At 42.2% G+C, this 27,299-nt stretch overlaps 1 protein-coding gene across 1 annotated transcript in view; it reads left to right on the plus strand.

Annotated features, from left to right (window-relative positions):
- Window positions 1-27,299, plus strand: part of ano3 (anoctamin 3) — a 106,324-nt gene that overhangs the window by 63,234 nt on the left and 15,791 nt on the right. The window contains exons 12-17 of the mRNA XM_081356111.1: window positions 339-479; window positions 2,599-2,763; window positions 3,205-3,241; window positions 3,390-3,501; window positions 15,604-15,661; window positions 16,078-16,175. Of these exons, the coding sequence (XP_081212237.1) occupies window positions 339-479; window positions 2,599-2,763; window positions 3,205-3,241; window positions 3,390-3,501; window positions 15,604-15,661; window positions 16,078-16,175 (611 nt within the window). The remainder of the gene's footprint in view (window positions 1-338; window positions 480-2,598; window positions 2,764-3,204; window positions 3,242-3,389; window positions 3,502-15,603; window positions 15,662-16,077; window positions 16,176-27,299) is intronic.

The raw sequence follows: 27,299 nt of genomic DNA on the forward strand, positions 1-27,299 counted from the left end.
GGGTGTCTAGGTGATACTTGGATGGTGTGATTCGATCAGACGGGATGATTGGCCTGAAAAGTTTGAGAACTGCTGATGTATACAGTCCCTTATATATTTAACTTCCATACAGCAGAATGTACTAATAAATGTATCTCATGTTCAGGCACTGAAGTGACTCATGTTAACTCATTCAGCTCATGTGAACAACTTCTGGATGACATCATCACTGGCCATCATGCCAAGCCAAAGCAGATGATGATGCTGAACATCTGTGTGTGATGAGATTCATTCATGAAAGCTGTACAAAGATCTTCAAACAAATGTTTTATGAGTAATATGATGTGTTTGTTAAAAAGGAGGAACTACGGCCCCAGTTTGAAGCCAAATACTCCCGGAAGGAGAGAGTAAACCCTATCTCAGGGAAACCAGAGCCCTTCCAGCCCTTCACAGACAAACTCAGCCGACTCATGGTGTCTGTTTCGGGAATCTTCTTCATGGTAAGATTCTGTGTTCAAAATATCCCTAAATATCCTCGGGGAAATATCCCCCTGGGGCTGGACGCTACGGTGCAGACGTGGCCGAGGCTACGTCTGTACGCCTTTCCCCCTGTGGCTCTGCTCCCAGGAGTTCTGGAGAGAGTCCACCTGGACGGAGTAAGTCTACTGCTAGTAGCACCAAGCTGGCCGAGTCGAATTTGGTTTGCGGGCCTAATTCATCTCCTCGACGGCCCTCCCTTGGAGATCCTGATCTGGAGAGACCTTCTGTCTCAGGCAGGGGGCACAATATTTCAGCCCCGGCCAGAGGTTTGGAATCTATGGGTTTGGCCTCTGAGGGGGCCCAACTCATAGAGAGTGGTCTCTCAACCGAAGTTGTTGAGACCATCCTTAGCTCCAGAGCTCCAGCTACGAGGAAATTATATGCACTTAAGTGGAGAGTTTTCACTTATTGGTGTCACCAGCATCAGTGGAATACAGTTAACTGTTCAGTCAGTACAGTACTCGAGTTTCTGCAAGATCGCTTTGCATCAGGTTTATGTCATTCCACCTTAAATGTCTACGTGGCGGCCATTGCGGCTTTCCACGCCCCAGTAGGTAGTACATCATGGGGTCGAGACCCCCTGATCATACGTTTTCTTCGTGGCACCTTGAGGCCGAGGCCTGCAACTCGCACTAGGGTTCTGGCTTAGGACCTTGCTATAGTTTTGGAAGGGCTGTCAGGGGCTCCATTCTAACCCCTAGATTCGGTCTCAGAAAGATTTCTGACCTTTAAGACCGTTTTTCTTCTTGCTATTTCGTCCTTCAAGAGAGTCAGAGACCTTCAGGTCCTTCCGGTTTCTCCCACCTGCCTTGAGTTTGCACCCGGGATGGTCAAGGCTTTCTTATATCCCAAACAGGGATACATCCCTAAGAGATGTATACATCCCACAGAGCTGCCCAGGGGAGAAAATCAACGTCTCAGGTTACGCATGTAACACTAGTTCCCTGAGTAGGGAACGAGACGATGCGTCGCCCTGCCATACTTCCTGCATCCCTGTGATCGACTTGCTTCCGCTACTTCGAAGCTAATGCCGGTCAGACAGGATGTGCTTTTATCCTTTCCTCGTCGTGACGTCATCCGCCCATGACGCTCACTTTCGTCATTGTACTAGTTGACATACATGCTTCAGACGCAATCACGCAGAGGCGTTCCCAAAGCGTCATCGACGCATCGTCTCGTTTCCTACTCAGGGAACTAGGGTTACATACGTAACCTGAGATGTTTTGTGGCAAGTTCTTTGTAATTGTGCATAATTTTCTGTTATGTCTATAGTAAATATTTGTAACATGTAGGCACTAAAAAAGAGTAACCCAACTTTTTAGCAATTTTGAGGAAGAAGGAATGGACAACATTTAGAAAACAGTTCTTATTAAATGTAATGCTTCCAGCAGCCTCTTATGTAATACAATAATTTAATTAATAATAAATTATATTATATAATTATAGAAAAATATATCAATTTATTAAAATAACACTTTAACAAGACATAGTTACACGATACATGTACTTACTATAGTAATGACAGTAAATTATGCATTATTACAAGCAACTTATCCTAAACCAAACCCTAACCTTAACCATTTAGTAAGTACATGTAGTTTATTTATATTATTTAGTACTTGTAACACTGTAACTGTTGTTGAACTGTTACATAAAATTACATAAAAGCCAAGTAATGTCCACCACATCAGTGGGAATCATGGGAAAATAATTACACTTAAAAGGTAATTGTAGATTAAAGACTCTTATAGGAGCCAGTTGGATGTAGTCTGATGCATATGTTACATATTTTATGCTGATGCTCCATCTATACAGGCAAATTAATGTCATGAACATTTTGATTCCAGTATTTTCAGTTCCCAACCCTATTTGTAGCCCTAAAGAATATTTCAAATTTAAATAATGTAGCTAAAGTTAGCTCACATAAATAACTGTCTCCCTCTGGTGGTCTTGAATTAAAAGACAATGCATATCAAAACCATGCCTAAGTTTATAAAACAATTCTTAGACTTATCCAAATATATTTCCATCTATTTATAATATTTCAGTTTGACACCTTGTTCATCATTTTTCTTCCAGATCTCTCTGGTTCTGACAGCCGTGTTTGCTGTGGTGGTGTTCCGGCTCATTGCCATGGAGAAGTTTGCTTCCTTCCAGTGGGAGTTTGTGAAGAAGAACTGGCAATTCGCCACCTCAGGCACTGGAGTCTGCATCAACTTTATGATCATAATGTCTCTGAATGTGGTTAGTGTTTTTTCTCTTGTCCCGAAGGCCTCTTCCCACCAAGAGAGAAACAATAAAGTCCCCCTAAACTAAAATTGTCTAACCGTTTATGCAAAAGCTCCACACAAAATGAGGAAAAAGTATTTGGTTTCACTTTATTTTGATGGTCACTTTAACACATTCTATTGACTATAAGTATTGTTGCACCTACATGTCTTCTAACTCTCATTAGATTGTTAGTAGAATATTAGTATACTGGTAGGGCTGGTAGGGTTAGGGTTAGAATAAGTTGCAAAGTTACTGAATGTGTTGGAGTGGATACAACTTAATTTCCATTTCTATGTGGCACCAATGTGACAATTTTATTCTCCTGAACACATGGAATGGAAATGCTACTTTATTCAGTTAATATTTTCAGCCTTGTCTCTAATGTTACTGTTTCCATCTTCTTTCACCCAACAGGTCTATGAGAAAGTGGCCTACCTACTTACAAACCTGGGTAAGTGTTGATTCAGTCAAGGTTACTATTGATTGAGGGTGAAATTCATGCAGTCGTCACACTGCATGTGAGAAACTTTCCTCATGGCTATAACATGCAGTGCAGAACTTCCCGAATGATTCTCGCATGGCTTTCACTTGTGATATAGAACACCCACGGACAGAGTCGGAATGGGAAAACAGCTTTGCCCTCAAGATGTTTCTCTTCCAGTTTGTCAATCTCAACAGCTCCACCTTCTACATAGCTTTCTTTTTAGGGAGGTAAGCAACTCTTGAACTAGTTCACATATTATTCAGTTCTTGGTTTACCTGATGTTGCTGCCTCCATTTGCCCTGACTTTATCACTTGAGATCTGTTATTTTTGTACCATTTTATTTTAAAGGTGCCGGATTTATTATTTTGTCTGTAGTAAAGTATAAATGTACCATAATATGTTTGCAGATATTTAGGAAACATGCTAAGTTCACATTCTTTATTTTCCTCTGAAAAGCAATGTTACAGCCAGTTATTCTACTTTGAAATGTGTGTTCCGTGTCGGAATATCTGTTTTTGTTTTGGTCTGTGTGATCTCACCCACTGCCAAATACCCAAAAGTATTTCAACACCCCAAGTTACCAGTTGGCAGAAAACACCGCTTTTTGCAACCATGGAAGCCACCACACAAACTGGGTCAGAGATCGCAGATTCTACCCAACCTAAAAAGCCTCGACATCCATCTAAAAATTTATATGAAAGGGGGCATATTAAAATGAGCTTAAATCAACTTATTATAATTTACATTTACATTTATTCATTTACCAGACGCTTTTGTCCAAAGCAACTTACGAATGAGAACAATAGAAGCAGTTAAAATAACAATATGCAAGTGCTATGACCCTTCCCATTTTAACGCAGTACGTGTACTTTTTTTTTTTTTAAGATAATAGATATAGAATAGAAGATAAAGTGTTAGTGTTAATGGATCAAGTGTTGCCAAAAAAGATGCGTCTTCAGCTATTTCTTGAAAATGGCCACGGACTCAACAGCTCTGGTTGGGCAGGTCATTCCACCAGCATGGAACAGACCAGAAAAAGGTCAGAGAAAGAGATTATGTGCCTCTTTGAGATGGCAACCAGTGCAATTTTGTGAGGAGAGGAGTGACGTGTGCTCTCTTCGGTTCGTTAAATACCACTCTAGCTGCAGCATATTAGATCAGTTGCAGAGGTTTGACAGTGCAAGCTGGAAGACCTGCCAGGAGAGCATTACATTAGTCCAGTCTGGATAGAACAAGTGCTTGGCCAAGGAGTTGTGTAGCATGCTCTGATAGGAAGGGCCTGATCCTCCTAATGTTGTATAAGGCACATCTGCAGGACCGGGCAGTTCTAGCAATGTGGTCTGTAAAGTTCAATTGATCATCAATCACAACTCCAAGGTTCCTGGCTGACCTTGATTGAGTTATGGATAACGAACCTAGCTGAATGGAGAAGTTGTGGTGTAGTGCTGGGTTGGCCGGGACCACAAGCAACTCTGTCTTCACAAGGTTTAGTTGAAGGTGGTGGTCCTTCATCCAGCCAGAAATGTCTGTCAGGCAGGCTGAGATGCGAGCAGCATCGGATCATCTGGCTGGAATGAGAGGTAGAGTTGTGTGTCATCAGCGTAGCAGTGATAGGAAAAGCCATGTTTCTGAATCACAGATCCTAGTGATGTCATGTAGATGGAGAAGAGAAGTGGTCTAAGCACTGAGCCCTGAGGCACCCCAGTATCTAGATGTTGGGTCTTAGACACCTCACCCCTCCACGACACCCTGAAGGACCTACAGTGAGGAAAATAAGTATTTGAACACCCTGCTATTTTGCAAGTTCTCCCACTTGGAAATCATGGAGGGGTCTGAAATTGCCATCGTAGGTGCATGTCCACTGTGAGAGACATAATCTTAAAAAAAAATCCAGAAATCACAATATATGATTTTTTTAACTATTTATTTGTATGATACAGCTGCAAATAAGTATTTGAACACCTGTATATCAGCTAGAATTCTGACCCTCAAAGACCTGTTAGTCTGCCTTTAAAATGTCCACCTCCACTCCATTTATTATCCTAAATTAGATGCACCTGTTTGAGGTCGTTAGCTGCATAAAGACACCTGTCCACCCCATACAATCAGTAAGAATCCAACTACTAACATGGCTAAGACCAAAGAGCTGTCCAAAGACACTAGAGACAAAATTGTACACCTCCACAAGGCTGGAAAGGGCTACGGGGAAATTGCCAAGCAGCTTGGTGAAAAAAGGTCCACTGATGGAGCAATCATTAGAAAATGGAAGAAGCTAAACATGACTGTCAATCTCCCTCGGACTGGGGCTCCATGCAAGATCTCACCTCGTGGGGTCTCAATGATCCTAAGAAAGGTGAGAAATCAGCCCAGAACTACACAAGAGGAGCTGGTCAATGACCTGAAAAGAGCTGGGACCACCGTTTCCAAGGTTACTGTCAGTAATACACTAAGACGTCATGGTTTGAAATCATGCATGGCACGGAAGGTTCCCCTGCTTAAACCAGCACATGTCATGGCCCGTCTTAAGTTTGCCAATGACCATTTGGATGATCCAGAGGAGTCATGGGAGAAAGTCATGTGGTCAGATGAGACCAAAATAGAACTTTTTGGTCATAATTCCACTAAACGTGTTTGGAGGAAGAAGAATGATGAGTACCATCCCAAGAACACCATCCCTACTGTGAAGCATGGGGGTGGTAGCATCATGCTTTGGGGGTGTTTTTCTGCACATGGGACAGGGCGACGACACTGTATTAAGGAGAGGATGACCGGGGCCATGTATTGCGAGATTTTGTGGAACAACCTCCTTCTCTCAGTTAGAGCATTGAAGATGGGTCGAGGCTGGGTCTTCCAACACGACAATGACCGAAGCACACAGCCAGGATAACCAAGGAGTGGCTCTGTAAGAAGCATATCAAGGTTCTGGCGTGGCCTAGCCAGTCTCCAGACCTAAACCCAATAGAGAATCTTTGGAGGGAGCTCAAACTCCGTGTTTCTCAGCGACAGCCCAGAAACCTGACTGATCTAGAGAAGATCTGTGTGGAGGAGTGGGCCAAAATCCCTCCTGCAGTGTGTGCAAACCTGGTGAAAAACTACAGGAAATGTTTGACCTCTGTAATTGCAAACAAAGGCTACTGTACCAAATATTAACATTAATTTTCTCAGGTGTTCAAATACTTATTTGCAGCTGTATCATACAAATAAATAGTTAAAAAATCATACATTGTGATTTCTGGATTTTTTTTTTTAGATTATGTCTCTCACAGTGGACATGCACCTACGATGACAATTTCAGACCCCTCCATGATTTCTAAGTGGGAGAACTTGCAAAATAGCAGGGTGTTCAAATACTTATTTTCCTCACTGTACCTAAAGCCTCTGTTATACTCCAGTTTGGACGCGTACACGGCAGCTACGCACAGCTCGGACGCGGACTACTTGTATTTATACTTTCTGCTGAGGTCCGCTCTGTGAACGCGTTCAACGCATGCGCAGTAGATCGTTCGGGACAGTATAATCGATAATATTTTTTATATTTATAGTTTATATTTGCATTTATGTCAAAACCTAGACACTTTCAAACATCAAAATGACATTTATTAATATGTATTCATGTCAAAATGACATATAAACATCTTTTCCTATTCTATTTTGCCTGGAAACGCTTCCAACACGCTTGCGTGAAAAATAAGCATTGGTTCTATTTCTAGCATGCACGCGTTTTCCGTTTTTTTCAAATTCGGCGTCCATGTTATTTCCATCTCTTTCGCGGTTTTAACCTAATGAACGCGCGCCCTTTTGACCGCGCGGTCAGAAAAAATGGGAGGCACGCGGCTGTCCGCAAGGAGCCTCCGCGCGCACACCCTCGCGGACCCTCGTGCCCTCGCGCTCGTGGAAAGTATAACAGAGGCTTAAGAGGTAACACTTGAACCATTGTAGTGCGGTTCCCGAGATGCCCTTCATTTTTAGGATTGACAGGAGGATCTGGTGGTTAACGGTGTCAAAGGCAGCAGACAGATCCAGCAGGATGAGAACTGAGGATTTGGACGCTGCTCTTTCCAGTCTCAGAGCTTCAATTATCGAGAGCAGGGCAGTCTCAGTTGCATTACCCATTTCAATCGCTAGCTGTCAATATTACATACTTCACATTTAAGTGTCTTTAACTAGTTCGCCTGCAGCATTAAAAAAATAAAATAAATTGCCTGCCACCGCCAGCATTTTTGATCATTTTCACAAAAAATTCATGGCCCCCAGAATATTTTATATCTGAACATGCAATACATAAAAAGTATATCTTCATGCATTCTAATTGTATCAACACTTGAATGTGGGTATGTTTTATAAAAAAAAGAATGGTTTTGAACAAAATGCTGAGAAAATTGTTTTTATATTAAAGACTACGTCCTAATCGGATTCAGTATGATGATCAAAACAAAGTTGGAGTAGATCGCTTCCATCAACAACCCCAAAGCTTCACAGTCATGTACCTCACCTGGGTCGACTTTTCATTAACTTTAGGCAATTTTGATTTATATGCTGTTGAATGTTTAATGATGACATTAGCTTACATGTGCATAAGCAACACTTTTATTGCATGCTTTTGCTGCTTTTTCGCCTGTATTTTGATCGTAAGATTATGTAAGATTATGCGTTTCCCCTACTGTATAACAGTGAAAACGTCTCGGGTTACTATTGTAACCCTCGTTCCCTACTCAGGGACGTTGCATCGATACTCAACGCTTTGTGGAAATGCCTTCGGCATGAAGAGTCTGAAGTCAACTATGGAATTATTCCAATCTCGATTGGTGTAGCGTCATTGCGTCACTCGTGACATCGCATGTGACGGTGATCCAAAAGCTATAAAGGGTCACAGGAACCAGGAAATGTTAGCTTCTGATTGGTCAAAGCAAATTGTTCTCAGAAGCGCGAAAAGTGTGGCCGAGGGATGCAGCGTCTGAGTGGGGAACGAGGGTTACAATAGTAACCCGAGACGTTCCCTTTCGTAAGGGAACTCCCGCTGCATCGATACTCAACGCTTTGGGGAACGAATGCCCACGCCGCCACACTGAGAGAAATACGCCCTGGTGTGAAGCATCTGGCACACTCAAGGATGATAGGAATGAGTAGAGGGCAGATCCAACCTATCTTGTCATAAGATTTGGTGTAAGAAGGGGAGGTCTGGAGCCGGAGGCTCAGCTGACCCCCATGGATGAGAACCCCAGACAGTAGAAAGTATTAGATGAGAGGTGAAGGCAAAAGCGCACCTCGTACTTCAGATATGAGAGGTTTTTGCAGATAACCAACTGTCTAATTGATAAAGGGGAATAGCTCCTAACCCTTGATACATAACTAGATGGATTGACACCTCCCAGCCTGAGGCCTAACATAGGAACCCAAGGCTATGACCTTGACCATCCGACACATGCGATGGAGGAATACCTGAAGAATCATGATATTGCCTATAGGCACCTCAGTACCGGGGCAAAAATAATGTAGAGTGGCTCCCACACTAGCAAGTAAGAGGGGGCAGCACCACCACTCTTCCAGGGAGTAAGGCGAGCAGGAAGCGGACTCAATAGATTCTCATATATCTCATCCACAGACATGATGGGTGCCAGGGATAACCCATCAGCCTGATGCCAATAGGCTGAATGACAAGATTCATCCTCCAATCTACAGGAACATGGAGTTATAGTGGGAATGTCCCTACGTGCACACCCTTAGAGGCTTGCAGAGGGCCACCACAGAGGCCCTAAGCATGAACGGGAGATCCTGTTAGAGAACAGGATGGAACGCCAGTACCGAAGCTAGTAGGCAGTAATTAAAGGAATAGTTCTCTTTAAAATGAAAATTCTGTCATCATATACTCACCCTCATGTTGTTTCAAACCTGTATGAATTTCTTTCTTCTGCTGAACAGAAAGGAAGATATTTAGAAGAATGTCAGTAACCAGGCAGTTTCTGAAGGAAAAAAATATACTATGTAAGTCAATGGGACCCTGTCTGGTTACTGAAATTCTTCTAAATATCTTCCTTTGTGTTCAGCAGAAGAAAGAAATTCATACAGGTTTGAAACAACATGAGGGTGGGTATATGATGACAGAATTTTCATTTTAACCTGTTAAGCTGCAACGCCACTTTTGAAAAATCCCCAGAAATGACATACCCAAACTTAAACAGATACAGTTCATGAACCCTTTGCACTAAAAGCACAAGTATGATCTCATTTGAAAGCTGACACCTGGCAGTTTATTGTAAATGTAGAATTAATTATTGTCATAATGAAAAAAAATTGTTATAAATAGCTTCAAAGTTTTGTAAAGTTATTAGAAATTATTTTTTATGAAACATCCTCATGAAAATAAAATTGAAGTTGGCACTGGAGCAATCTAGAAATGCACTACAGCTAAAGCCACATGTCTAAACATTTTATGTTTAAAATCTGAAGATAATAAGTCCAAAACTCTGTATTTAGTTACATGTTTTTCAAGACCATGTCAGTTGACTTTATTTTGATTTGACGTTAAAGATGCTTCTGATGTTTATTGCCATCTTCTAACCATCTATCCAGTATATTGTCTCTATTGTTTTGTGGTGCAAACGAGCCCCATTCAGTCTCAGTCTCAGTCTCCCCCTGCACACATTAACACCTCTCCAGCCTGGTTATGGCTGTAAATATGCATTTCTTTTGTCTGCATTATAGTTACTAACGACTGGCTATTCATAGGGTTTCAATCCCTAATTTCTTTTATCAAAGTTCTTACTTAACATTTAAAAACTGGATCAAATGCCCTGCTTGAATAATGAAACATTTTAGTAAGCATATTTAGAAAAAAATTATAAAAGGATAACTGCAATATGTGGCAGGTGCACCTAGAGCTAGCTAGCATGTTAGCTTAGCACACCATCAATACACGACAATTTATGAGATTAAAACCATTTTTGTGCTTCAAACTTAATTTATAACGCAAGTAGAGTGTTTTAAATAATCTTCTGTGATATAATTTCGCTTCAGATTAAAAAATCAGACAGAAAATATATATTTTTTATTATTCTGCACAATGATAAAGTCTATATCGATTAGCAATACATTATAAATATAATCTATTATTATGGAAATACCTGACATTATTTGAAGAACACAGGTAAACCAAATATCATTTTCAATGTTTATTGTCTTCAAAAAGTCTTTTTTTCTGCATGTAACAACGATCTCTGATAGCTTTGTGTGTGTTCGAGACTTCCTGGATTGTCACATGATCATGGTTCTTCTTCATGTTACATAAATGGACTATTATTGTGAATGTAGCGCCCTCAGGCTGTTGGTATGGATTGAAAACACAATACATCACAGTGTCCAGCGCTCATAATGATTACATCGACGCATTTGGGCATAAATTCAATAAATATTATTCCTGTCTATAGAAATCTGATGAAAACTTATGAAAATATATCAATATTTCTCCAAATCTGCACATTTTTGAGCTAAAGCCCTGAGGGACGTTGTTTTGTGTATCGCTGTCATGACGACAGCACGGGAGTTTTTTATGAATGAAAGCGGCTGACGGTCATAATTCATATTAAAGGTATCGACTCATTTTTTCATTTCATAACTCCTGACACAAATTAAGACATAACTGTCACTATAAGTTTTTCAGAATACAATAGTGGTCAAATACTGAAACTTGAGTCTTATATCTTTTTAATGATGTATAGTTTGTCAATGTATAACATTAAATCTGATAGTAAATTTGAACTAAATAAAAAAAAAACGCTTCAGTGCGCCGACGCACTGGTGAAGCTTAACAGGTTTTAAAGTGAACTATTCCTTTAACTGGGTTCAATGCCATCCCTAACTTTAAATAGTTAGTTCCTAGTAGAGTGGGGTTCTAGAATGGATGACCTGACCACCTCAGTGGAAAGGGCAACCTATTTATGGGTTGGTCCCCCTCAGGGGCCAGACCCATAGTCTCCATAACTCCGGCCGTGGATGAAATATTGTACCACCGGCCTGAGAAAGAAGATCGCTCCTAATAGGTACTTGCCAGGGAGGAATCTCCAAGAGACTAATAAGGTCCGAGAACCAAATTCGGGCCGGCCAGTACAGAGCTACAAGGAGTAATCTCACACCGTACCTCCTGACCCTTTCTAGAACCCCAGGGAGCAGAGCGATCGGGGGAAAGGCGTACAGACATGACCTCGGCCACATCTGTACCATGGCATCCAGGCCCAAAGGAGCTGGATGTGAGAGAGAGTACCAGAGCGGGCAATGAGAGTTCTCATGAGAAGCGAACAGGTCAACCTCCGCCCGGCCAAATATATGAGCTCAACCACTTCAGGGTGGAGCCGCCATTCCCCGGGCCTCAGCCCCTGCCTCGACAGGATGTCTGCTCCCACATTATCAACCCCAGGAATATAAATGGATCTAACAGAGAGAAATTTATCCTGGGACCAAAGAAGAATCTGATGCCCCAGTCTAGAAAGAGGGCGTGATCTCAAGCCTCCTTGGCAGTTGATATAAGAGACCACTGACATATTGTCTGTCCTAATAAGAACATGATGGCCTCTGAGGTCTACAAGGAAGTGCCTCAGGGCAAAAAATACAGCCAACATCTCCAGGCGATTAATATGCCATGAGAGATGATGGTCCTTCCAAGTACCTCGGGTGTAACGGCCCTCCATAGCCGCACCCCAGCCCGTGCAGGACGCATCCGTAGTCAAAGTCTTTCTCTGACATGGTGCTCCCAGAACCGGGCCTTGAGATAGGAACCATTGTTTCTTCCACATTTCAAGAGAACGAAGGCATCTGCGCGTAACTCTGATCATGCGAAAGGGGTTTCCCAGAGGAGAAAACCCCTTGGTCCTGAGCCACCACTGCAAGGCCCTCATATGGAGCAGACCAAAAGGCACTACGGTGGAAGCTGCAGCCATAAGGCCCAAAACTCTTTGAAAGTGTTTGACAGTGATGGCCTGGCCTAACCTAATACTCTTCATTGTGTTTAACCCTCTGGGGTCGGCAAACACGCCGGCGCGTTTTGCTGGATTTTCTTCACATAGTAGGACAATAAACTTAAATTACTCTGTCATTTATGGTCATACAGAAAAAAGAAATATGAAAAAATAATCTGTGATATTTCTACTTTTGTATGTGTCCACTTACAATCAAATCAAAACATTGTGCTTTTGTAAAATAAAGAAAATAAACAGGGTGTGCTTTCTGCCTCTCCGTCACGGTGAACTTTTTTTTCTTGAGCACGCCTAGAAACTAAAACAAAACTCAGCGAATACTTGTCACACATTTATGAGCTATATACCTTTATAAACATTTAAGTGTGTACTTTTAAATGATCGGATTCAAACTAAAAAACAAATATTCTCTGTTTAAGTAATTTGTATAAAACCAACAAGATGTCCAGTATCTCAAACGCTTGCTCATTATTTTTAATTTGACCACGCCCACGCGCGCTAAAGATATTCACTTGCAAATCTCCACATGGAACGTGAACGCGCTCATTACCTCAAAAACAAAGCATGAAAAAACTTCACAAGTCTCTGCTTTTCGTCGAGTTTGGAAGACGCGCCGTGAGCTTACATTGGATTTACCTCAGAAGAAGAAGAACGTGATTTGAAGACAAGAAAGATGTAAGGTAAGAAATTCTTAATTATTAGTTAGTTATTGTTGCATAAACTTCACATTGCAGTTGAACTGTTGCTAGATATATGGTGAATATTATAATATTTAGACCCGTGTTTACTGTTACTGTGTTTGTAGATATCTGCTCAAACGTAGATATGTATAATATGGTAACCATAATGTTTCATATTTTGGAGCATGCTGTGCGTTTGAATGTATCATATTTTGGTGCGCGATCGCGTTTGAAAAGCAAAACGCACCAAACATTAGGCTTTATGTTTTTACTATTATCTAATTTCATATCATCATAACGACTGAAAACATTTGAAGTAACATATGATAATCAATATATTTTTCTCTCTTTTCTCTTGAGTATGTTCACTCTTTTTTTTTTTTTTTCAGGGACCAGATGCCACTGAGTCCTGCTGACTTCAACATTCACATGAGTCTCTGTATATGAACATGGTAAAGTGAAATCAAACACCTTGGAAATGAAAGGTATGTACAATGTTTTTAGGAATGGCACAAAGGTCTCTGTCTTTGGATCATTGTTTTTAATAATGTGTTTTTTGTCATTTGTTGTGTATCTTTGGATTATGTTGTGTTGTAAATAAATCCAAACAATCTAAAAGCCATTCTTTTTTAAATCTCCTCATTCTTTGTGCAAGGTTGCTCAGAATGACAGGGCCTGATAGCTCCTAATAGCGCCATTAGGGAGGGTCTTTGTCTTTCTCAGGTGTGAAAACCATACATATTAATGATGTGATCACGCTTCCTCGCATAAAGCTTTCTTACACAAAACACATCTTACAAATTTTAAATCAATATATTGTCTTATCTGAATGAGCAGTCAGGATGATTTTCACATAGTTTTGAAGCAAATATTCTATGCTACGTGATACAATTTTCAAAAGTCTTGTGAAGAAATAATCAGTATGGGTTTCATGGCCTTATTTCAGTGACAATTTTTTTTTTGTATTTTCACAAACCACGCATAAATGTCATTATCTCAAAACTGCAAACTTTTACATACATGCTGCTGACATATTATTGTAGCAGAGTTTGTGCTAAATACAGTGTAATCAGACTTTAGCCATGAAAATGTCACAAGTAACAGAAATAAGCACAAATGTCAGAGCATGTCAGAACACCTCCAGGGCCAGAAAACCCCTCAGACCCCAGAGGGTTAAGATCTATCTTTACAAACCAGTCCTTGGATCTGATTTGTTGAACGATCATAGGTATAGTTAGCATTTTGAACTTGAATCTCCTCAAAGATTTGTTCAATACCCTAAGATCTATAATGGGACGCAGCCCACCATCCTTTTTTGGAACTATGAAGTATCGGCTGTAGAATCCGGACTCCCGCTGGTGGGGGGGCACATATTCTATGGCCCCCTTAGCTAAGAGGGTCTGGACTTCATCTTTCATCACCTGATCCTGGTCAGGAGATACCAGCGTGTGAGTAACACCACTAAATCTAGGTGGTCTATACTGGAACTGGATTCTATATCCTTTCTCAACTGTATTCAGGTTCACTGAGATATGTTTTGAAGACCCTTCAAAATAATCTAATAGGGGGATCAGTCTCTCAGGGCTGACCTCAGGTGTTGTATTTATTTCTTCGGTGACCTGAAGCAATTTTCTGGCAGGAACTAACTGAATAATTTTTTCTACAGGGCTCATGAGAGGTAGCGAATGTGTCAGAGTCATAGATTTTATAGGAACACTGTGTGTAATACATTCACTGGAAGTCGATGCGTCCCGAGGCGCACTTGACGGCGGGAAGCAACATCGATTTCCTGAGTTCCTGAGCCAGAAGCTAACATTTCCTGGTTCCTGTGACCCTTTATAGCTTCAGGATCACCGTCACATGCGACGTCACGAGTGACGCAATGACGCTACACCAATCGAGATTTGAATAATTCCATAGTTGACTTCAGACGCTTCATGCCGAAGGCATTTCCCCAAAGCATCGAGTATCGATGCAGCGGGAGTTCCCTTACGAAGGGGAACATGGATTGCCGGAAATTTGCACTAATGGCGGGGAAAATACCTACCTATGTACTAGCATTTAAATTAATAATTTAATTCAATGCACTTATTGTGTACACTGGAAAAAAAAATGGTGTAGGGTTTACTTTGAAAAAAAATTACTCAGAAATTGCTAGTACATTTTACAAATAATTAAAAAGAACCTGTAAGTGACATATTGAATATAACTTGACAACTTGAAGTAGAAAGACTAGTATTCTTCGAAAAAATATGTTTTTTTACAGTATAGATGCAGGTTTTTACGTTGTACTTACATTTTAAAATGTAATTGCATCAGTAATACAGTTGACCCTTCCATTACACCTTAACCCACCCTTATAGCAATAGAAACTTTATTTATATAGCACAATTAAAACAACACAAGTTGACCAATGTGCTTTACAATGTCTCACACACACACACACACACACACACACACACAAAAACAACCCATACCACTAAACCTGTTTTTTTTAGTGTAAGAACATACTAATTACAGACACCTAATATAAAGTGGGTCCGATAGTTTTACCTGTTTGCGATGGCACACATGCAAACACAAAAACCTCCCCCACGATAGAGTTGCTAATTGAATTTCAAAGCTAATTTTATATTTGTGTTATTGTGATGTGCGTGTATTGTGTTTGTGTGTATTACACAGGTTTGCTGGCAGGCCGGGGGATTATAATAAGCTGTTTAACCGGTGGAGGATGGAGGAGGTGGGTGAGATGAGGCTGTAATGAGTCCTCTCGCACTTGGTTATTAGTGCCCTTCAGCATGATCAACATTCCCCTATCAAATATCTGCCTCAGTTATGAAACTCCCATGAGATTTAAATAAAAATGGTTATTATTCAGTGCAGATTTCTCATAATTGCCTCAACAAAACAACTGTGTTTGCTCGTAACACAAGTGTACTGTCTGTGTAAATCATGTAGTATAATCAAAACCACCCTTGTGAAAAAGAAGTGTGCTTGAACAGACTTAAGTATAGTTTTAAAAAGTGCTCTTGTCAAATTTCTTTTATTCTTTTAAAGTTTATTATTCCCGTAATCAGTACTATTTTTTAAAAGTATGCTAAAATGTGCTTATTATTCACAAGAGTGATCAAAATGTTTATGCTTTTTCCCCCTTAGTGTCATCCCAGTGGTTGTTTGATCGACTTGTGCCTACAAATGGGAGTGATCATGGTGTTGAAACAGATCTGGAACAACTTCATGGAGCTGGGCTACCCGTGAGTATAAGCAGACACACAGTGGCAACAGTGGGGTACACATGGGGAGGCCATGAACAAAAATATATTAAAAAAACCTGGCACGATTGTTAAATGGTTTCAATAACTGGGAAAAAAAATTCCTTCCATATTTCTGTGTTCTAAATTTCATGCTGCCGCTTATTTATATGCATTTGACAGTATCTACAGTGGCTTATTTTGTAGATTCTAAAAAACCTAACCTAGAAAAATAACTTGCTCATCTCAAAGTCAAGTCACCTTCATTTATATAGCGCTTTTAACAATATGGATTGTTTCAAAGCAGCTAATAGATAATAGGAAATTACCGTAACAGATTGTTTAGGCTTTACAACAACTCTAGGATAAAGTTATTGTCCAGCTAAAGTTAGTTTTGATTGATTGATTCAATTGAACTAAGGGACCGCTAACAGAACACCGTTCTAAAAGGAAAATCCTTAACGCGCTCCGGCCGCCCATCCGCACAAAACAGTGCCTGGTGTCTCGAGAACGCACTCCCTGAAATAGGTTTGAAGGTGCAAGCGATTATCCGCTATCTCTGCGCAAACCTCAAAAACGCAAACCCGCGAAAACGCAGATGTCGCGCACATGCGCATTATGTGTTCAGTCCAAAAGTATGCGCGTTTCAATATATATTAGTGCAGGCTTGTAGTCCTTCTTTACAAATCAACCCTCAATAAACTACTTGTCTGGCCTTAAAAATGTATAATACAGAATTTTTTTTGTCACGTCTGCGTAGCCACGCTAACCTGAATTATCCCGACAACATTTTATCTGTACTTAAGATAAAGGGAAGGGAAGGAGGCCTTCACAGGGGATCGGGACTGGTTGACACTTCAGGACTGCGTTGTCATCGTGTCCAGGCACAGGTCCTTCATCAGATCTGGATACAGCCTGGATCCGGCGGACTGCAGTAAACCTCAGATAAACAGAGAGACTAATATTAGCGTAGACGCCATTCTTCTTATGATGTAACAAGACCATCAGGATTCATGGGAAGTGTTCCCGGTTCCGGCTGACCTAATCTATGCAGCCTAACATTGAATTATAGAAGTCTATAATGCGTTATGTGTATGCTAGGCCAAAGAGATGTGTTTTTAGTCTAGATTTGAACTGACAGAGTGTGTCTGCTTCCCGGACAAAGTTAGGAAGATTGTTCCAAAGTTTTGGTGCTAAATAGGAAAAGGATCTACCACCAGCAGTCGATTTTGATATTCTAGGGATTATCAACTGGCCGGAATTTTGAGATCGCAATAGACGTGAAGGACTATAATGCATTAAGAGCTTGCTCAAGTACTGGGGAGATAAACCATTTAGTGCTTTGTAAGTGATCAGCAATATTTTAAAATTTATACAATGTTTAATAGGGAGCCAATGCAGTGTTGACAGAACCGGGCTAATATGGTCATACTTCCTGGTTCTGGTAAGAACTCGAGCTGCTGCGTTTTGGACCAGCTGGAGTTTGTTTATTAAGCATGCAGTGCAACCACCCATAATAGCATTACAATAATCTAGCCTTGATGTCATGAACGCGTGAACTAATTGTTCTGCATTTTTCATTGAAAGCATATGTGACCCTGGACCACAAAACCATGACACATGGGTCAATTTTTTGAAATTGAGATTTACACATCATCTGAAAGCTGAATAAATAAGCTTCCCATTGATGCATGGTTTGTTAGGATAGGACAATATTTGGCTGATATACAACTATTTGAAAATCTGGAATCTGAGGGTGCAAAAAAGTCAAAACATTGAGAAAATCGCCTTTAAAATTGTTGGCTATTGCCACAAATATACCCGTGGGACTTGTGACTGGTTTTGTGATCCAGGGTCACATATGACGTAATTTAGATATATTTTTCAAATGACTTTCAAATGAAAGATTGGTATCAAAGAGCACACCCAGGTTCCTAACCGACAACGAAGACTTGACAGAGCAGCCATCAAGTGTTAGACAGTATTCTAGGTTATTACGTGAGGAAGTTTTTTGTCCAATAATTAGAATCTCTGTTTTTTCAGAATTAAGTAGTAGGAAATTGCTAGTCATCCAGTCTTTAATATCAGCTATGCATTCCGTTAATTTTGTGAATTGGTAAGTTTCGTCAGGGTGTGAAGAAATATAGAGCTGCGTATCATCAGCATAACAGTGAAAACTAATGCCATGCTTCCTAATGATATCTCCCAAGGGTAGCATGTACAAAGTGAACAGCAACGGTCCTAGTACTGAGCCTGGTACTCCATACTGAACTTGTGATCGACAAGACATTCATTTACTGCTACAAACTGATAATGGTCAGATAAGTATGATTTAAACCATGCTAATGCAATTCCACTAATGCCAACATAATTTTCGAGTCTATTTAAAAGAATGTTGTGGTCGATAAGTGTCAAATGCAGCAATAAGATCAAGTAACACTAATAGAGAGATACAACCACGATCAGATGATAAGAGCAAATCATTTGTGACTCTAATGAGAGCTGTCTCGGTACTATGGTACGGTCTAAATCCTGATTGAAATTATATGCTTTCTTTCTAAGAAGGAACATAGTTGTGAAGATATTGCCTTTTCTAGTATCTTTGACAGAAAAGGTAGATTCGAGATCAGTCTGTAATTGACTAATTCTGTAGGATCAAGATGCGATTTTTTTTAACTAGCGGTTTAATCATAGCCAGCTTAAAAGTTTTTGGTACGTATCCTAATGACAAAGATGAATGAATGATATTAAGAAGAGGATCTATGACCTCTGGGAGCATCTCTTTCAGTAGCTTAGTCAGTATAGGGTCTAACATACATGTTGTCGATTTAGATGATTTAACGAATTTAGAAAATTTTTCCTGCCCTATAGCAATGAATGAATTGAATTTTTCCTTATGGGGACTACAATGCACTCCCTGATGTGATACTGTAGTAGACGGTTGCATAGTTATAATTTTCTCCCTGATATTATCAATCTTATAAGTTAAGAAGTTCATAAAGTCATTACTGCTGTGCTGCTTGGAAACTTCTGGGCTTGAAGCTTTATTTTTCGTTTTAGCCACTGTTTCAAATAAGTACCTAGGGTTTAGTTTATTTTCTTCTAATAGGGTTGAAAAATAAGCAGATCTAGCAGCTTTTAAGGCCTCTCTGTATACAATCAAGCTCTCTTTCCATGAAATGCGAAATACCTCTAGTTTTGTTTTCTTCCAGTTGCGCTCCATTTTCTGGCTGCTGTCTTAAGGGCCCGAGCAGGGCTGGACTGGGACAAAAAATCGGCCCGGGCATTTTGGCCCAGACCGGCCCACTAAATGATCATAAACACCACCCATCTTACAGGATTTTAAGTGTTTCTTACAGGATTTTTGGTAAAACTGTGGTGGGTGGACCTCGGTCCTTCTAGGGGGGGTTGGGGTCATCAATCTGGTGTACTTTGAGAGTTCAAAATTAAAAGCTCCAACCCATATTCAGTGTGCAAATTAAACAAAGAAAAATTCAAACCTCTTTTAGTTACAGTGTCTATTTACATTACACCTACTACATAATAATAGTTATAATATTAATCCAATGACAGTAATAGCCATATTTTGTAAAACAAATGCACTAAAAAATAAAGGAAACTTTCATAATTAGTTTTGTACCAATTTCTATACTTGAAAGAGATAAGCACATTATCTTTTATTTTGACGCAAACTGCATCGAGCTTTTGTTTTGGCGGAAAACATGGTTTACAAACGCGTCTCATTAAATTTCTAGTGAATTGCGGTAATCGTAAACTATGCAGATGTGAAAATAATGCGTAACTGGGTAATGGGTTCATATATACACTTATGACATAGCCTAAGTGTTTTGAAAGTAGTTCTGCTTACCGCAGGCTCTACAATTTCTCATCTCTCTCCTAATCCTCCTCACTATCATCATCTGCCGCTGGAGCTGATGAAGGTCAGAAAACATATATTTTGACACATAAAGCGTCTGCTTTAAGGGCCTGGTTCTATTTTTTCACGCTATTTCTTTGCACATTCCTTGCATTTCTTCTCCATCTCGCTGACTATTTTGACAGATACACACTGACACTGCTGCACGCTCGCTCACTAGTTTAAAGTTGTGATTGGGCCAGCCCAGTGTCAATCAAGAAAAGAACCAATGGGCCGCTGATCTATGTGTTCCCCTTCAGGGACTACCGCTGCGTGTAATCGCAGTGGGAACGCCTCCAACGTAGTGTGTCTGAAGCATGAATGAAATCAGTCAATGGAGAGAATGAGCGTCACGGCGAGTGACGTCATCGACCAGGAAACTATAAAGCACCCCAGAATCATAAGCATGCCAGCTTCTGTTACTTCAGCAGCGCTCTGTGTGTGTTTGAACTGTCTATTTAGTGTTTGTCTGTCCCTGGCAGGAGTTTTCACTATATATATATATATATATATATATATATATATATATATATATATATATATATATATATATATATATCTATATAATAAAAAAACAAAAATGAGCCAAAACAAAGTGACGAGCGAGCCTCATTATAGGAGATGCGTTCCCCCCTGTACTAGATACATCACAGGCGGGGATTCGCATCAACTATGTGTGGCTTGTTTGGGAGTGCAGCATGCCCAGTCAGCTCTCGAGGGGGCTGATTGTGAGCATTGTGAGCGTCTTCCTATGAGGACCTTGCGCTCTCGCAGATCGCTCTTCGAGGAGGGCGGTTCGCTGCGCGCTCCCCGCGGCTCGGGTCCCGCTTCTGTTGAGGCAGAGCGGAGGCGCCCGTGGGGATCGCAAATGGATCTCACCGGGGGGTGTGAGACAGGACCCGCCCTATCTCAGCCTTCACCGGAGAGATCCAGTGCCTCTATCCCGGCTGTGGAAGCGCGGTCCGCCGCTACTTCTCCCCGGGTTGAGGCACATATTGTTCCGGAGCTTCAGCTATCCAGTTCTGAGGAGCTGGATGTTGAAAGCTTCGGATCAGGGGAGGCTGGAGACTCGTCATTCCAGTCTCCGCCCGATGATGAGCTTTGTTAATGTGCTTTCCCGTGCTGTTGAGAAGCTCAGCATTGAGTGGCCATCTCTCGCGCACTCAGCCCTCTCGCCGGTGTTTGCCTTTTTTCCCTGATCTTCACACCGAGGTGATGAAGACCTGGGTTAAACCAATGTCAGCGAGAATTTACACACAGGTGGCAAATATTATGGGAGCTAAATCTAATGGTTATGTGACGATGCCGAGGGCGGAAGAGACACTCGCGAGCTATCTCTCTCCCGAATCGGCATCATCGCTGAAAGCACCGGCTCTCCCCACCAGACCTTTGAAAAATACATCAGCGTTGGTGGGGAAGGCTTATTCGGCGGCGGGGCAGGCAGCTGCATGCTTGCATACGAATGAAAAAGAAGAAAGAAAGCAGACAGACATCTGATTTCGCTCTTCGAGCCACCAGGCAGACGGCCAGATCAATCGGTCGCTCAATGGCAGCCCTGGTGGCCACAGAGAGGCATTTGTGGTTAAATCAAAGCAAAATGCAAGAAAAAGAGAAATCTGTTCTGTTAGATGCCCCTGTATCCCCTGTGGGTTTATTTGGTGATGCTTTACATTCTGTTACTGAAAGGTTCCAGGAAGAAAAAAGACAATCAGCAGCATTTCAGAAATTTATTCCCTCAAAGTAAAAATTCCTGGGGCTGCTGGGCGAGGGCAGCCTCAGCCGCCGAGTAGTTCTTTTAGGAGAGTGCAACAAAAACAGAGTGTTGCGTCTCGCTCGCTCACGCTCGCCTCCTCCGATGAGGGCTGTGGAGTGTTCAGACCAGCTGTCCCTTGCCGGTGCGCTGTTACAGGGCGCTGTGTCTGTCACTCGGGATATTCAACCAGAGGCCAGCCTCGAGAGGCTGGTGCCCTTAGTAGAGTTTCTGGGGGAATGGAAAATTCTTCCCAATATATCTCAGTGGGTCCTGCGTACAATAGAAAACGGGTACGCTATTCAGTTCAGAACGCGTCCACCTCGGTTCAGAGGGGTTCTACCCACAGTGGTGGGCCCCGAGCAGGCTCTGGTATTGGAACAGGAGGTAAAAACTCTGCTGCTAAAAGGAGCTATAGAGCGGGTTCCTCCCCCCAGCAGGGAGTTAGGATATTACAGCCGGTACTTCATCGTTCCAAAGAAAGACGGGGGGTTGCGTCCCATTTTAGATCTGCGTCTCTTAAATCGCACTGTAGGGAAGCTCAAATTCAAGATGCTCACTCTCAAACAGATCGTGTCACAAATCAGATCCGAGGACTGGTTTGTCACGATAGATCTAAAAGACGCTTACTTCCATGTATCTATCCTCCCTCAACACAGGAAGTTCCTGAGGTTCGCTTTCGGGGGCGAAGCGTACCAATATCGGGTTCTTCCGTTCGGCCTAGCACTGTCACCCCGAACGTTCACGAAGTGTATGGATGCAGCTATAGCTCCTCTAAGGCTGCAGGGCATCCGCATTCTGAATTATATCGACGATTGGTTAATTCTAGCTCATTCGGAACAACAGGCAGTTCGGCATCGAGATGTCGTTCTTGCTCACATCAAGAGATTGGGGTTGAGGCTCAACGCCAAGAAGAGTGTGCTTTCTCGATTACAGAGGACCACTTTTCTCGGTGTAGTGAGGGATTCGACGACGATGCAGGCACAATTGTCACCTGCTCGTATTGCTTCGATTCTCGCCGCAGTAGATCAGGTTAAGCTAGGCCAGTCATTCACTGTGAAACAGTTCCAGAAACTGTTACGTCTCATGGCAGCTGCGTCCAACGTGATACCTTTTGGCCTCTTGCACATGAGACCGCTACAGTGGTGGCTCAGAACCAAGGGATTCTCCCCGAGGGGAAATCCATTCCGCACGATCATGAGTTCGCGACGGTGTCATCGCGCCCTGATCATGTGGAAAGATCCTTGGTTTCTGTCCCAAGGTCCTGTGTTGGGAGCTCCTTGTCGTCGCGTAATGCTAACGACGGATGCCTCTCTCACGGGTTGGGGGGCGATTATGAGTGGTCGCCCAGCTCAGGGTCTGTGGCAGGACCCTCATCGTCTATGGCACATAAATTGTCTAGAGATGTTGGCAGTGTTTCTGGCTCTGAAACACTTCCTCCCAGACCTAAGGGGCCACCATGTTCTTGTCCGAACAGACAACACATCAGTGGTCTCTTATATCAACCATCAGGGGGGTCTGCGTTCAAAACTCATAAAGCGTGTAAAAACGCTTTACAAACTGGCACGTCAGATCCTTCTATGGTCCCAAGGGAAAATTATTTCGCTGAGAGCTATTTATCTCCCGGGGTATTTAAATCAGGGGGCAGACATCCTGTCGAGGCAGGGGCCGAGGCCCGGGGAATGGAGACTTCACCCCGAGGTGGTGTAGCTCCTCTGGGAACATTTCGGTCGTGCCGAGGTCGACCTTTTTACTTTCCGAGAGACATCACACTGTCCACTGTGGTTCTCTCTTAGCCATCCAGCCCCACTGGGGTTGGATGCTATGGTACAGCCGTGGCCGAGGTCATGTCTGTACGCATTTCCCCCGATCGCTCTGCTCCCGGGAGTTCTGGAGAGGGTTCGCCGGGACGGGCTCAGTCTTCTGCTAATAGCCCCGTTCTGGCCGGCCCGAGTATGGTTTGCGGACCTAGTGTCCCTCCTCGACGGCTCTCCCCTGGAGATTCCGATCAGGAGGGACCTACTCTCTCAGGCGAGTGGGTCGATCCTTCACCCCCGCCCAGAGCTATGGAGACTATGGGCTTGGCCTCTGAGGGGGTTCAGCTCATAGAATCCGGTCTCTCGACTGAGGTCGTTGACCATTCTCCAATCCAGAGCTCCCGCTACAAGGAAGTTAAATGCCGCGAGGTGGAAACTTTTCACCTCTTGGTGTGGAGAGCGCCAACAGGACCCAGTTAACTGCCCGGTTGGTACAGTGCTGGAGTTCCTGCAGGACCGTCTCTCCACGAGGTTATCCCACTCCACACTGAAGGTGTACGTGGCGGCCCTGGCTGCTTACCACGCTCCTTTGAGTGGAGTTTCTCTTGGGAGACACCCACTTATATCTCGCTTCCTTTGTGGCACCTTGAGGCTGAGGCCAGCAGTACGCACGAGGGTACCATCCTGGGACCTGGCCATTGTTCTAGAAGGTCTCTCCCTAGCTCCTTTCGAGCCCATTGAGGAAGTTTCGGAAAAGTTTCTTACTCTTAAGACTATCCTTCTTCTCGCTATCTCATCTCTAAAAAGAATAGGAGATATTCAAGCACTTTCGGTGGCTCCCTCGTGCATGGAATTTGCTCCTGGTATGGCTAAGGCCTTTCTCCATCTGAGACCAGGTTATGTTCCTAAGGTACCAACTACTTCTGTTAGTCCTATAGGACTGCAGGCTTTCTGTCCTCCACCTTTTTTGACGTCAGACCAGGAGAAACTTAATTTGCTGTGCCCCGTTAGGCCCTTAGATGCTTATGTCCACAGAGCTGCCCTGTGGAGGAAATCTGAACAGCTGTTCGTTTGTTTTGGGCCGCCCAACAAGCGGTGCCCGGCATCTAAGCAAAGGATGAGCAAGTGGGTGGTCGAGGCCATCTCACTTGCTTACGTTTCGGCCGGTCAGCCTTCGCCGTTGGCTGTACGGGCCCATTCTACTAGGAGCATGGCTGCCTCTAAAGCTCTTCTTTCAGGGGCTTCTCTTCAAGACGTTTGTGATGCGGCAGGCTGGTCCTCACCGCACACTTTTGTCAGATTTTATTCTCTTGATTTTAGCTCCACTCCTGGGGCTCAGGTTCTCTCGTCGGCTTGTGTCTCCTAAATCACACATGACGGGGACTTGTTCGTATGGTGACGTGGGTATTGCGTTCCCACTGCGATTACACGCAGCGGTAGTCCCTGAAGGGGAACGTCCTGGGTTACGTATGTAACCCTAGTTCTCCGAAGGGACGGACGCTGCGTGTCCTGCCATACTCCCGGCACCCCCTTGGTTCGCTTGCTTCAGTAACATCAGAAGCTGGCGTGCTTATGATTCTGGGGTGCTTTATAGTTTCCTGGTCGATGACGTCACTCGCCGTGACACTCATTCTCTCCATTGACTGATTTCATTCATGCTTCAGACGCACTACACTGGAGGCGTTCCCAATGCGATTACACGCAGCGTCCTTCCCTTCGGGGAACTAGGGTTACATACGTAACCCGGGACGTTTCATGGGCTGGTCTGTCAGAAAAAAAAAACTAACACTGACTTTTTTTGACCAATGCATTACACCGGCACAAACCCAGCACCGCCAATTAAGCAAAACAAAACGAATGGGCTGTCGATGTACAAATTTTATGGGCCGTTAAAAAAAAAATATATATATATAATAATAATACAAATTATGTATGAGTATGAGATGTATCGGCCCAAAAAGCACGTCGGCCCACCGGGAAAATGCCAGGTATGCCTGATGGCCAGTCCAGCCCTGGGCCTAGTGTGCTCGTTGTACCACGGCGTTGGACTATTTTCTTTAATCTTCTTTAAGCGAAACAGAGCAACTGTGTCTAAAGTTGAAAGTTTCTGTCGCAATATCGAGTTCTTCTAAGCTATCTGGGATGCTGAGATGATGAAAATTATCAGGAAGATTATTAAAAAAGCAATCTTTAGTGGCAGAAGTGATAGATCTAACATATTTGTAACACGGAATCGACTTTGCAGCCTTGGCTAAATTAAGTTTACACGACACTAGATAATGTTCTGAGATGTCATCACTCTGCTGCAGAATTTCAATGGTATCAACATTGATTCCATGTGATAATATTAGATTTAGAGTATGATTACGACAGTGAGTAGGTCCTAACACGTGTTGTCTAACTCCAATAGAGTTAAGGATGTCTTTAAATGTCAATCCCAATGCATCTTTCAATGTATTATCTACATGTATATTAATATCACCAATAATTAGGACTTTATTGACTTGCAGCCAGTGCTAACTCCCATAAAAGTCAGCAACCAAAACAACAACCAAAACAATTCTATTTTGTATTTTTACATTAATAGTGTAATTGTTGTCCTATTTATTAAAATGAAGTGTATTTCTCATCAAATTTCCTATAATCTTTTACAATTATTCCAACATAATAACTATACAAAGGTGTATAGTCAACTATACACCAGTGTATAATCACTGGTGTGATTAGAATGGTCAGTGCATCACGTGTTCAACTGCTAAATTCAAATGTGCTTTCGCGCGTTGGCTGGCGCTTTCAACCACATAATGTTTATTTTAGGTTTCAGACATATAAATGCACATAAGTACTAATAAAACAATACATTTAGAGTTTGTAAAATACACACTGATGTCTATGGAAGCGGCAATAATCCTTTCCATTATAATTAGCCAAGTTTTATTCTTATCAGGTACACATTGTCTAAGTAACTTTAAAGTTTACTCTATTCTTCTCCCAGTTCACCGGCCCCTTATGGCTCGTTTCCACTGAGCGGTACGGTATGGTACAGTATGATACGGTACACAATTATTTCCGTTTCCACTGTCAAAAGTTGTGAATGGTACCAAAATGCTGAACCGTACGGTACTAAAGGGTGGAGCTAGACTCACTGCAGAACGTTGACAGAGTCAAGTGAATGACAACATAAGAAGCGCCATTTTTTAATATACAGTTGAAATATAATACTATTGTTATTGTGTCACAAAATGTAGTTTAAAGAGTTTGTCAGGGGAGAATGTAGTTGTTTAAAGCTCAAATCTGTGGTTTATTTATAAAGATTTAAGAAAATTTGATCCAGGTTGTGAGATTCAGGCGATCACCGGACGCTCGGCACTCATGTACCCCGCCTGGAACAGCCTTTCCTCGGCTAGTCGTTCTGACGTTTGGTGCTGACTCTGACGTCTCAGTAGTGCTTAAACATGAGATATAATTCGTCTTGTGTATATCTAACAGGCGATATTTGGTCTCGTGAATCTATCATTTGTTCCCTGGCCAATCGTTTTGGCTGAGGGCTAAGTGAAGTTTCATAACTTTATATATTTAAGCTATTTAACTTTACCATTGTAAGGTTAGACTAGAGCGCTGACTTTGTATGTTTGACTGAATTGTTTGCTTTATTTCTGATTGTTTAGCTTCTTGTACCTTTTACTTATACTTTTATAATGGCT

This window comes from Scardinius erythrophthalmus (assembly GCF_964197995.2).
Source record: "Scardinius erythrophthalmus genome assembly, chromosome: 24".
NCBI classification, from domain to species: Eukaryota; Metazoa; Chordata; class Actinopteri; order Cypriniformes; family Leuciscidae; genus Scardinius; species Scardinius erythrophthalmus.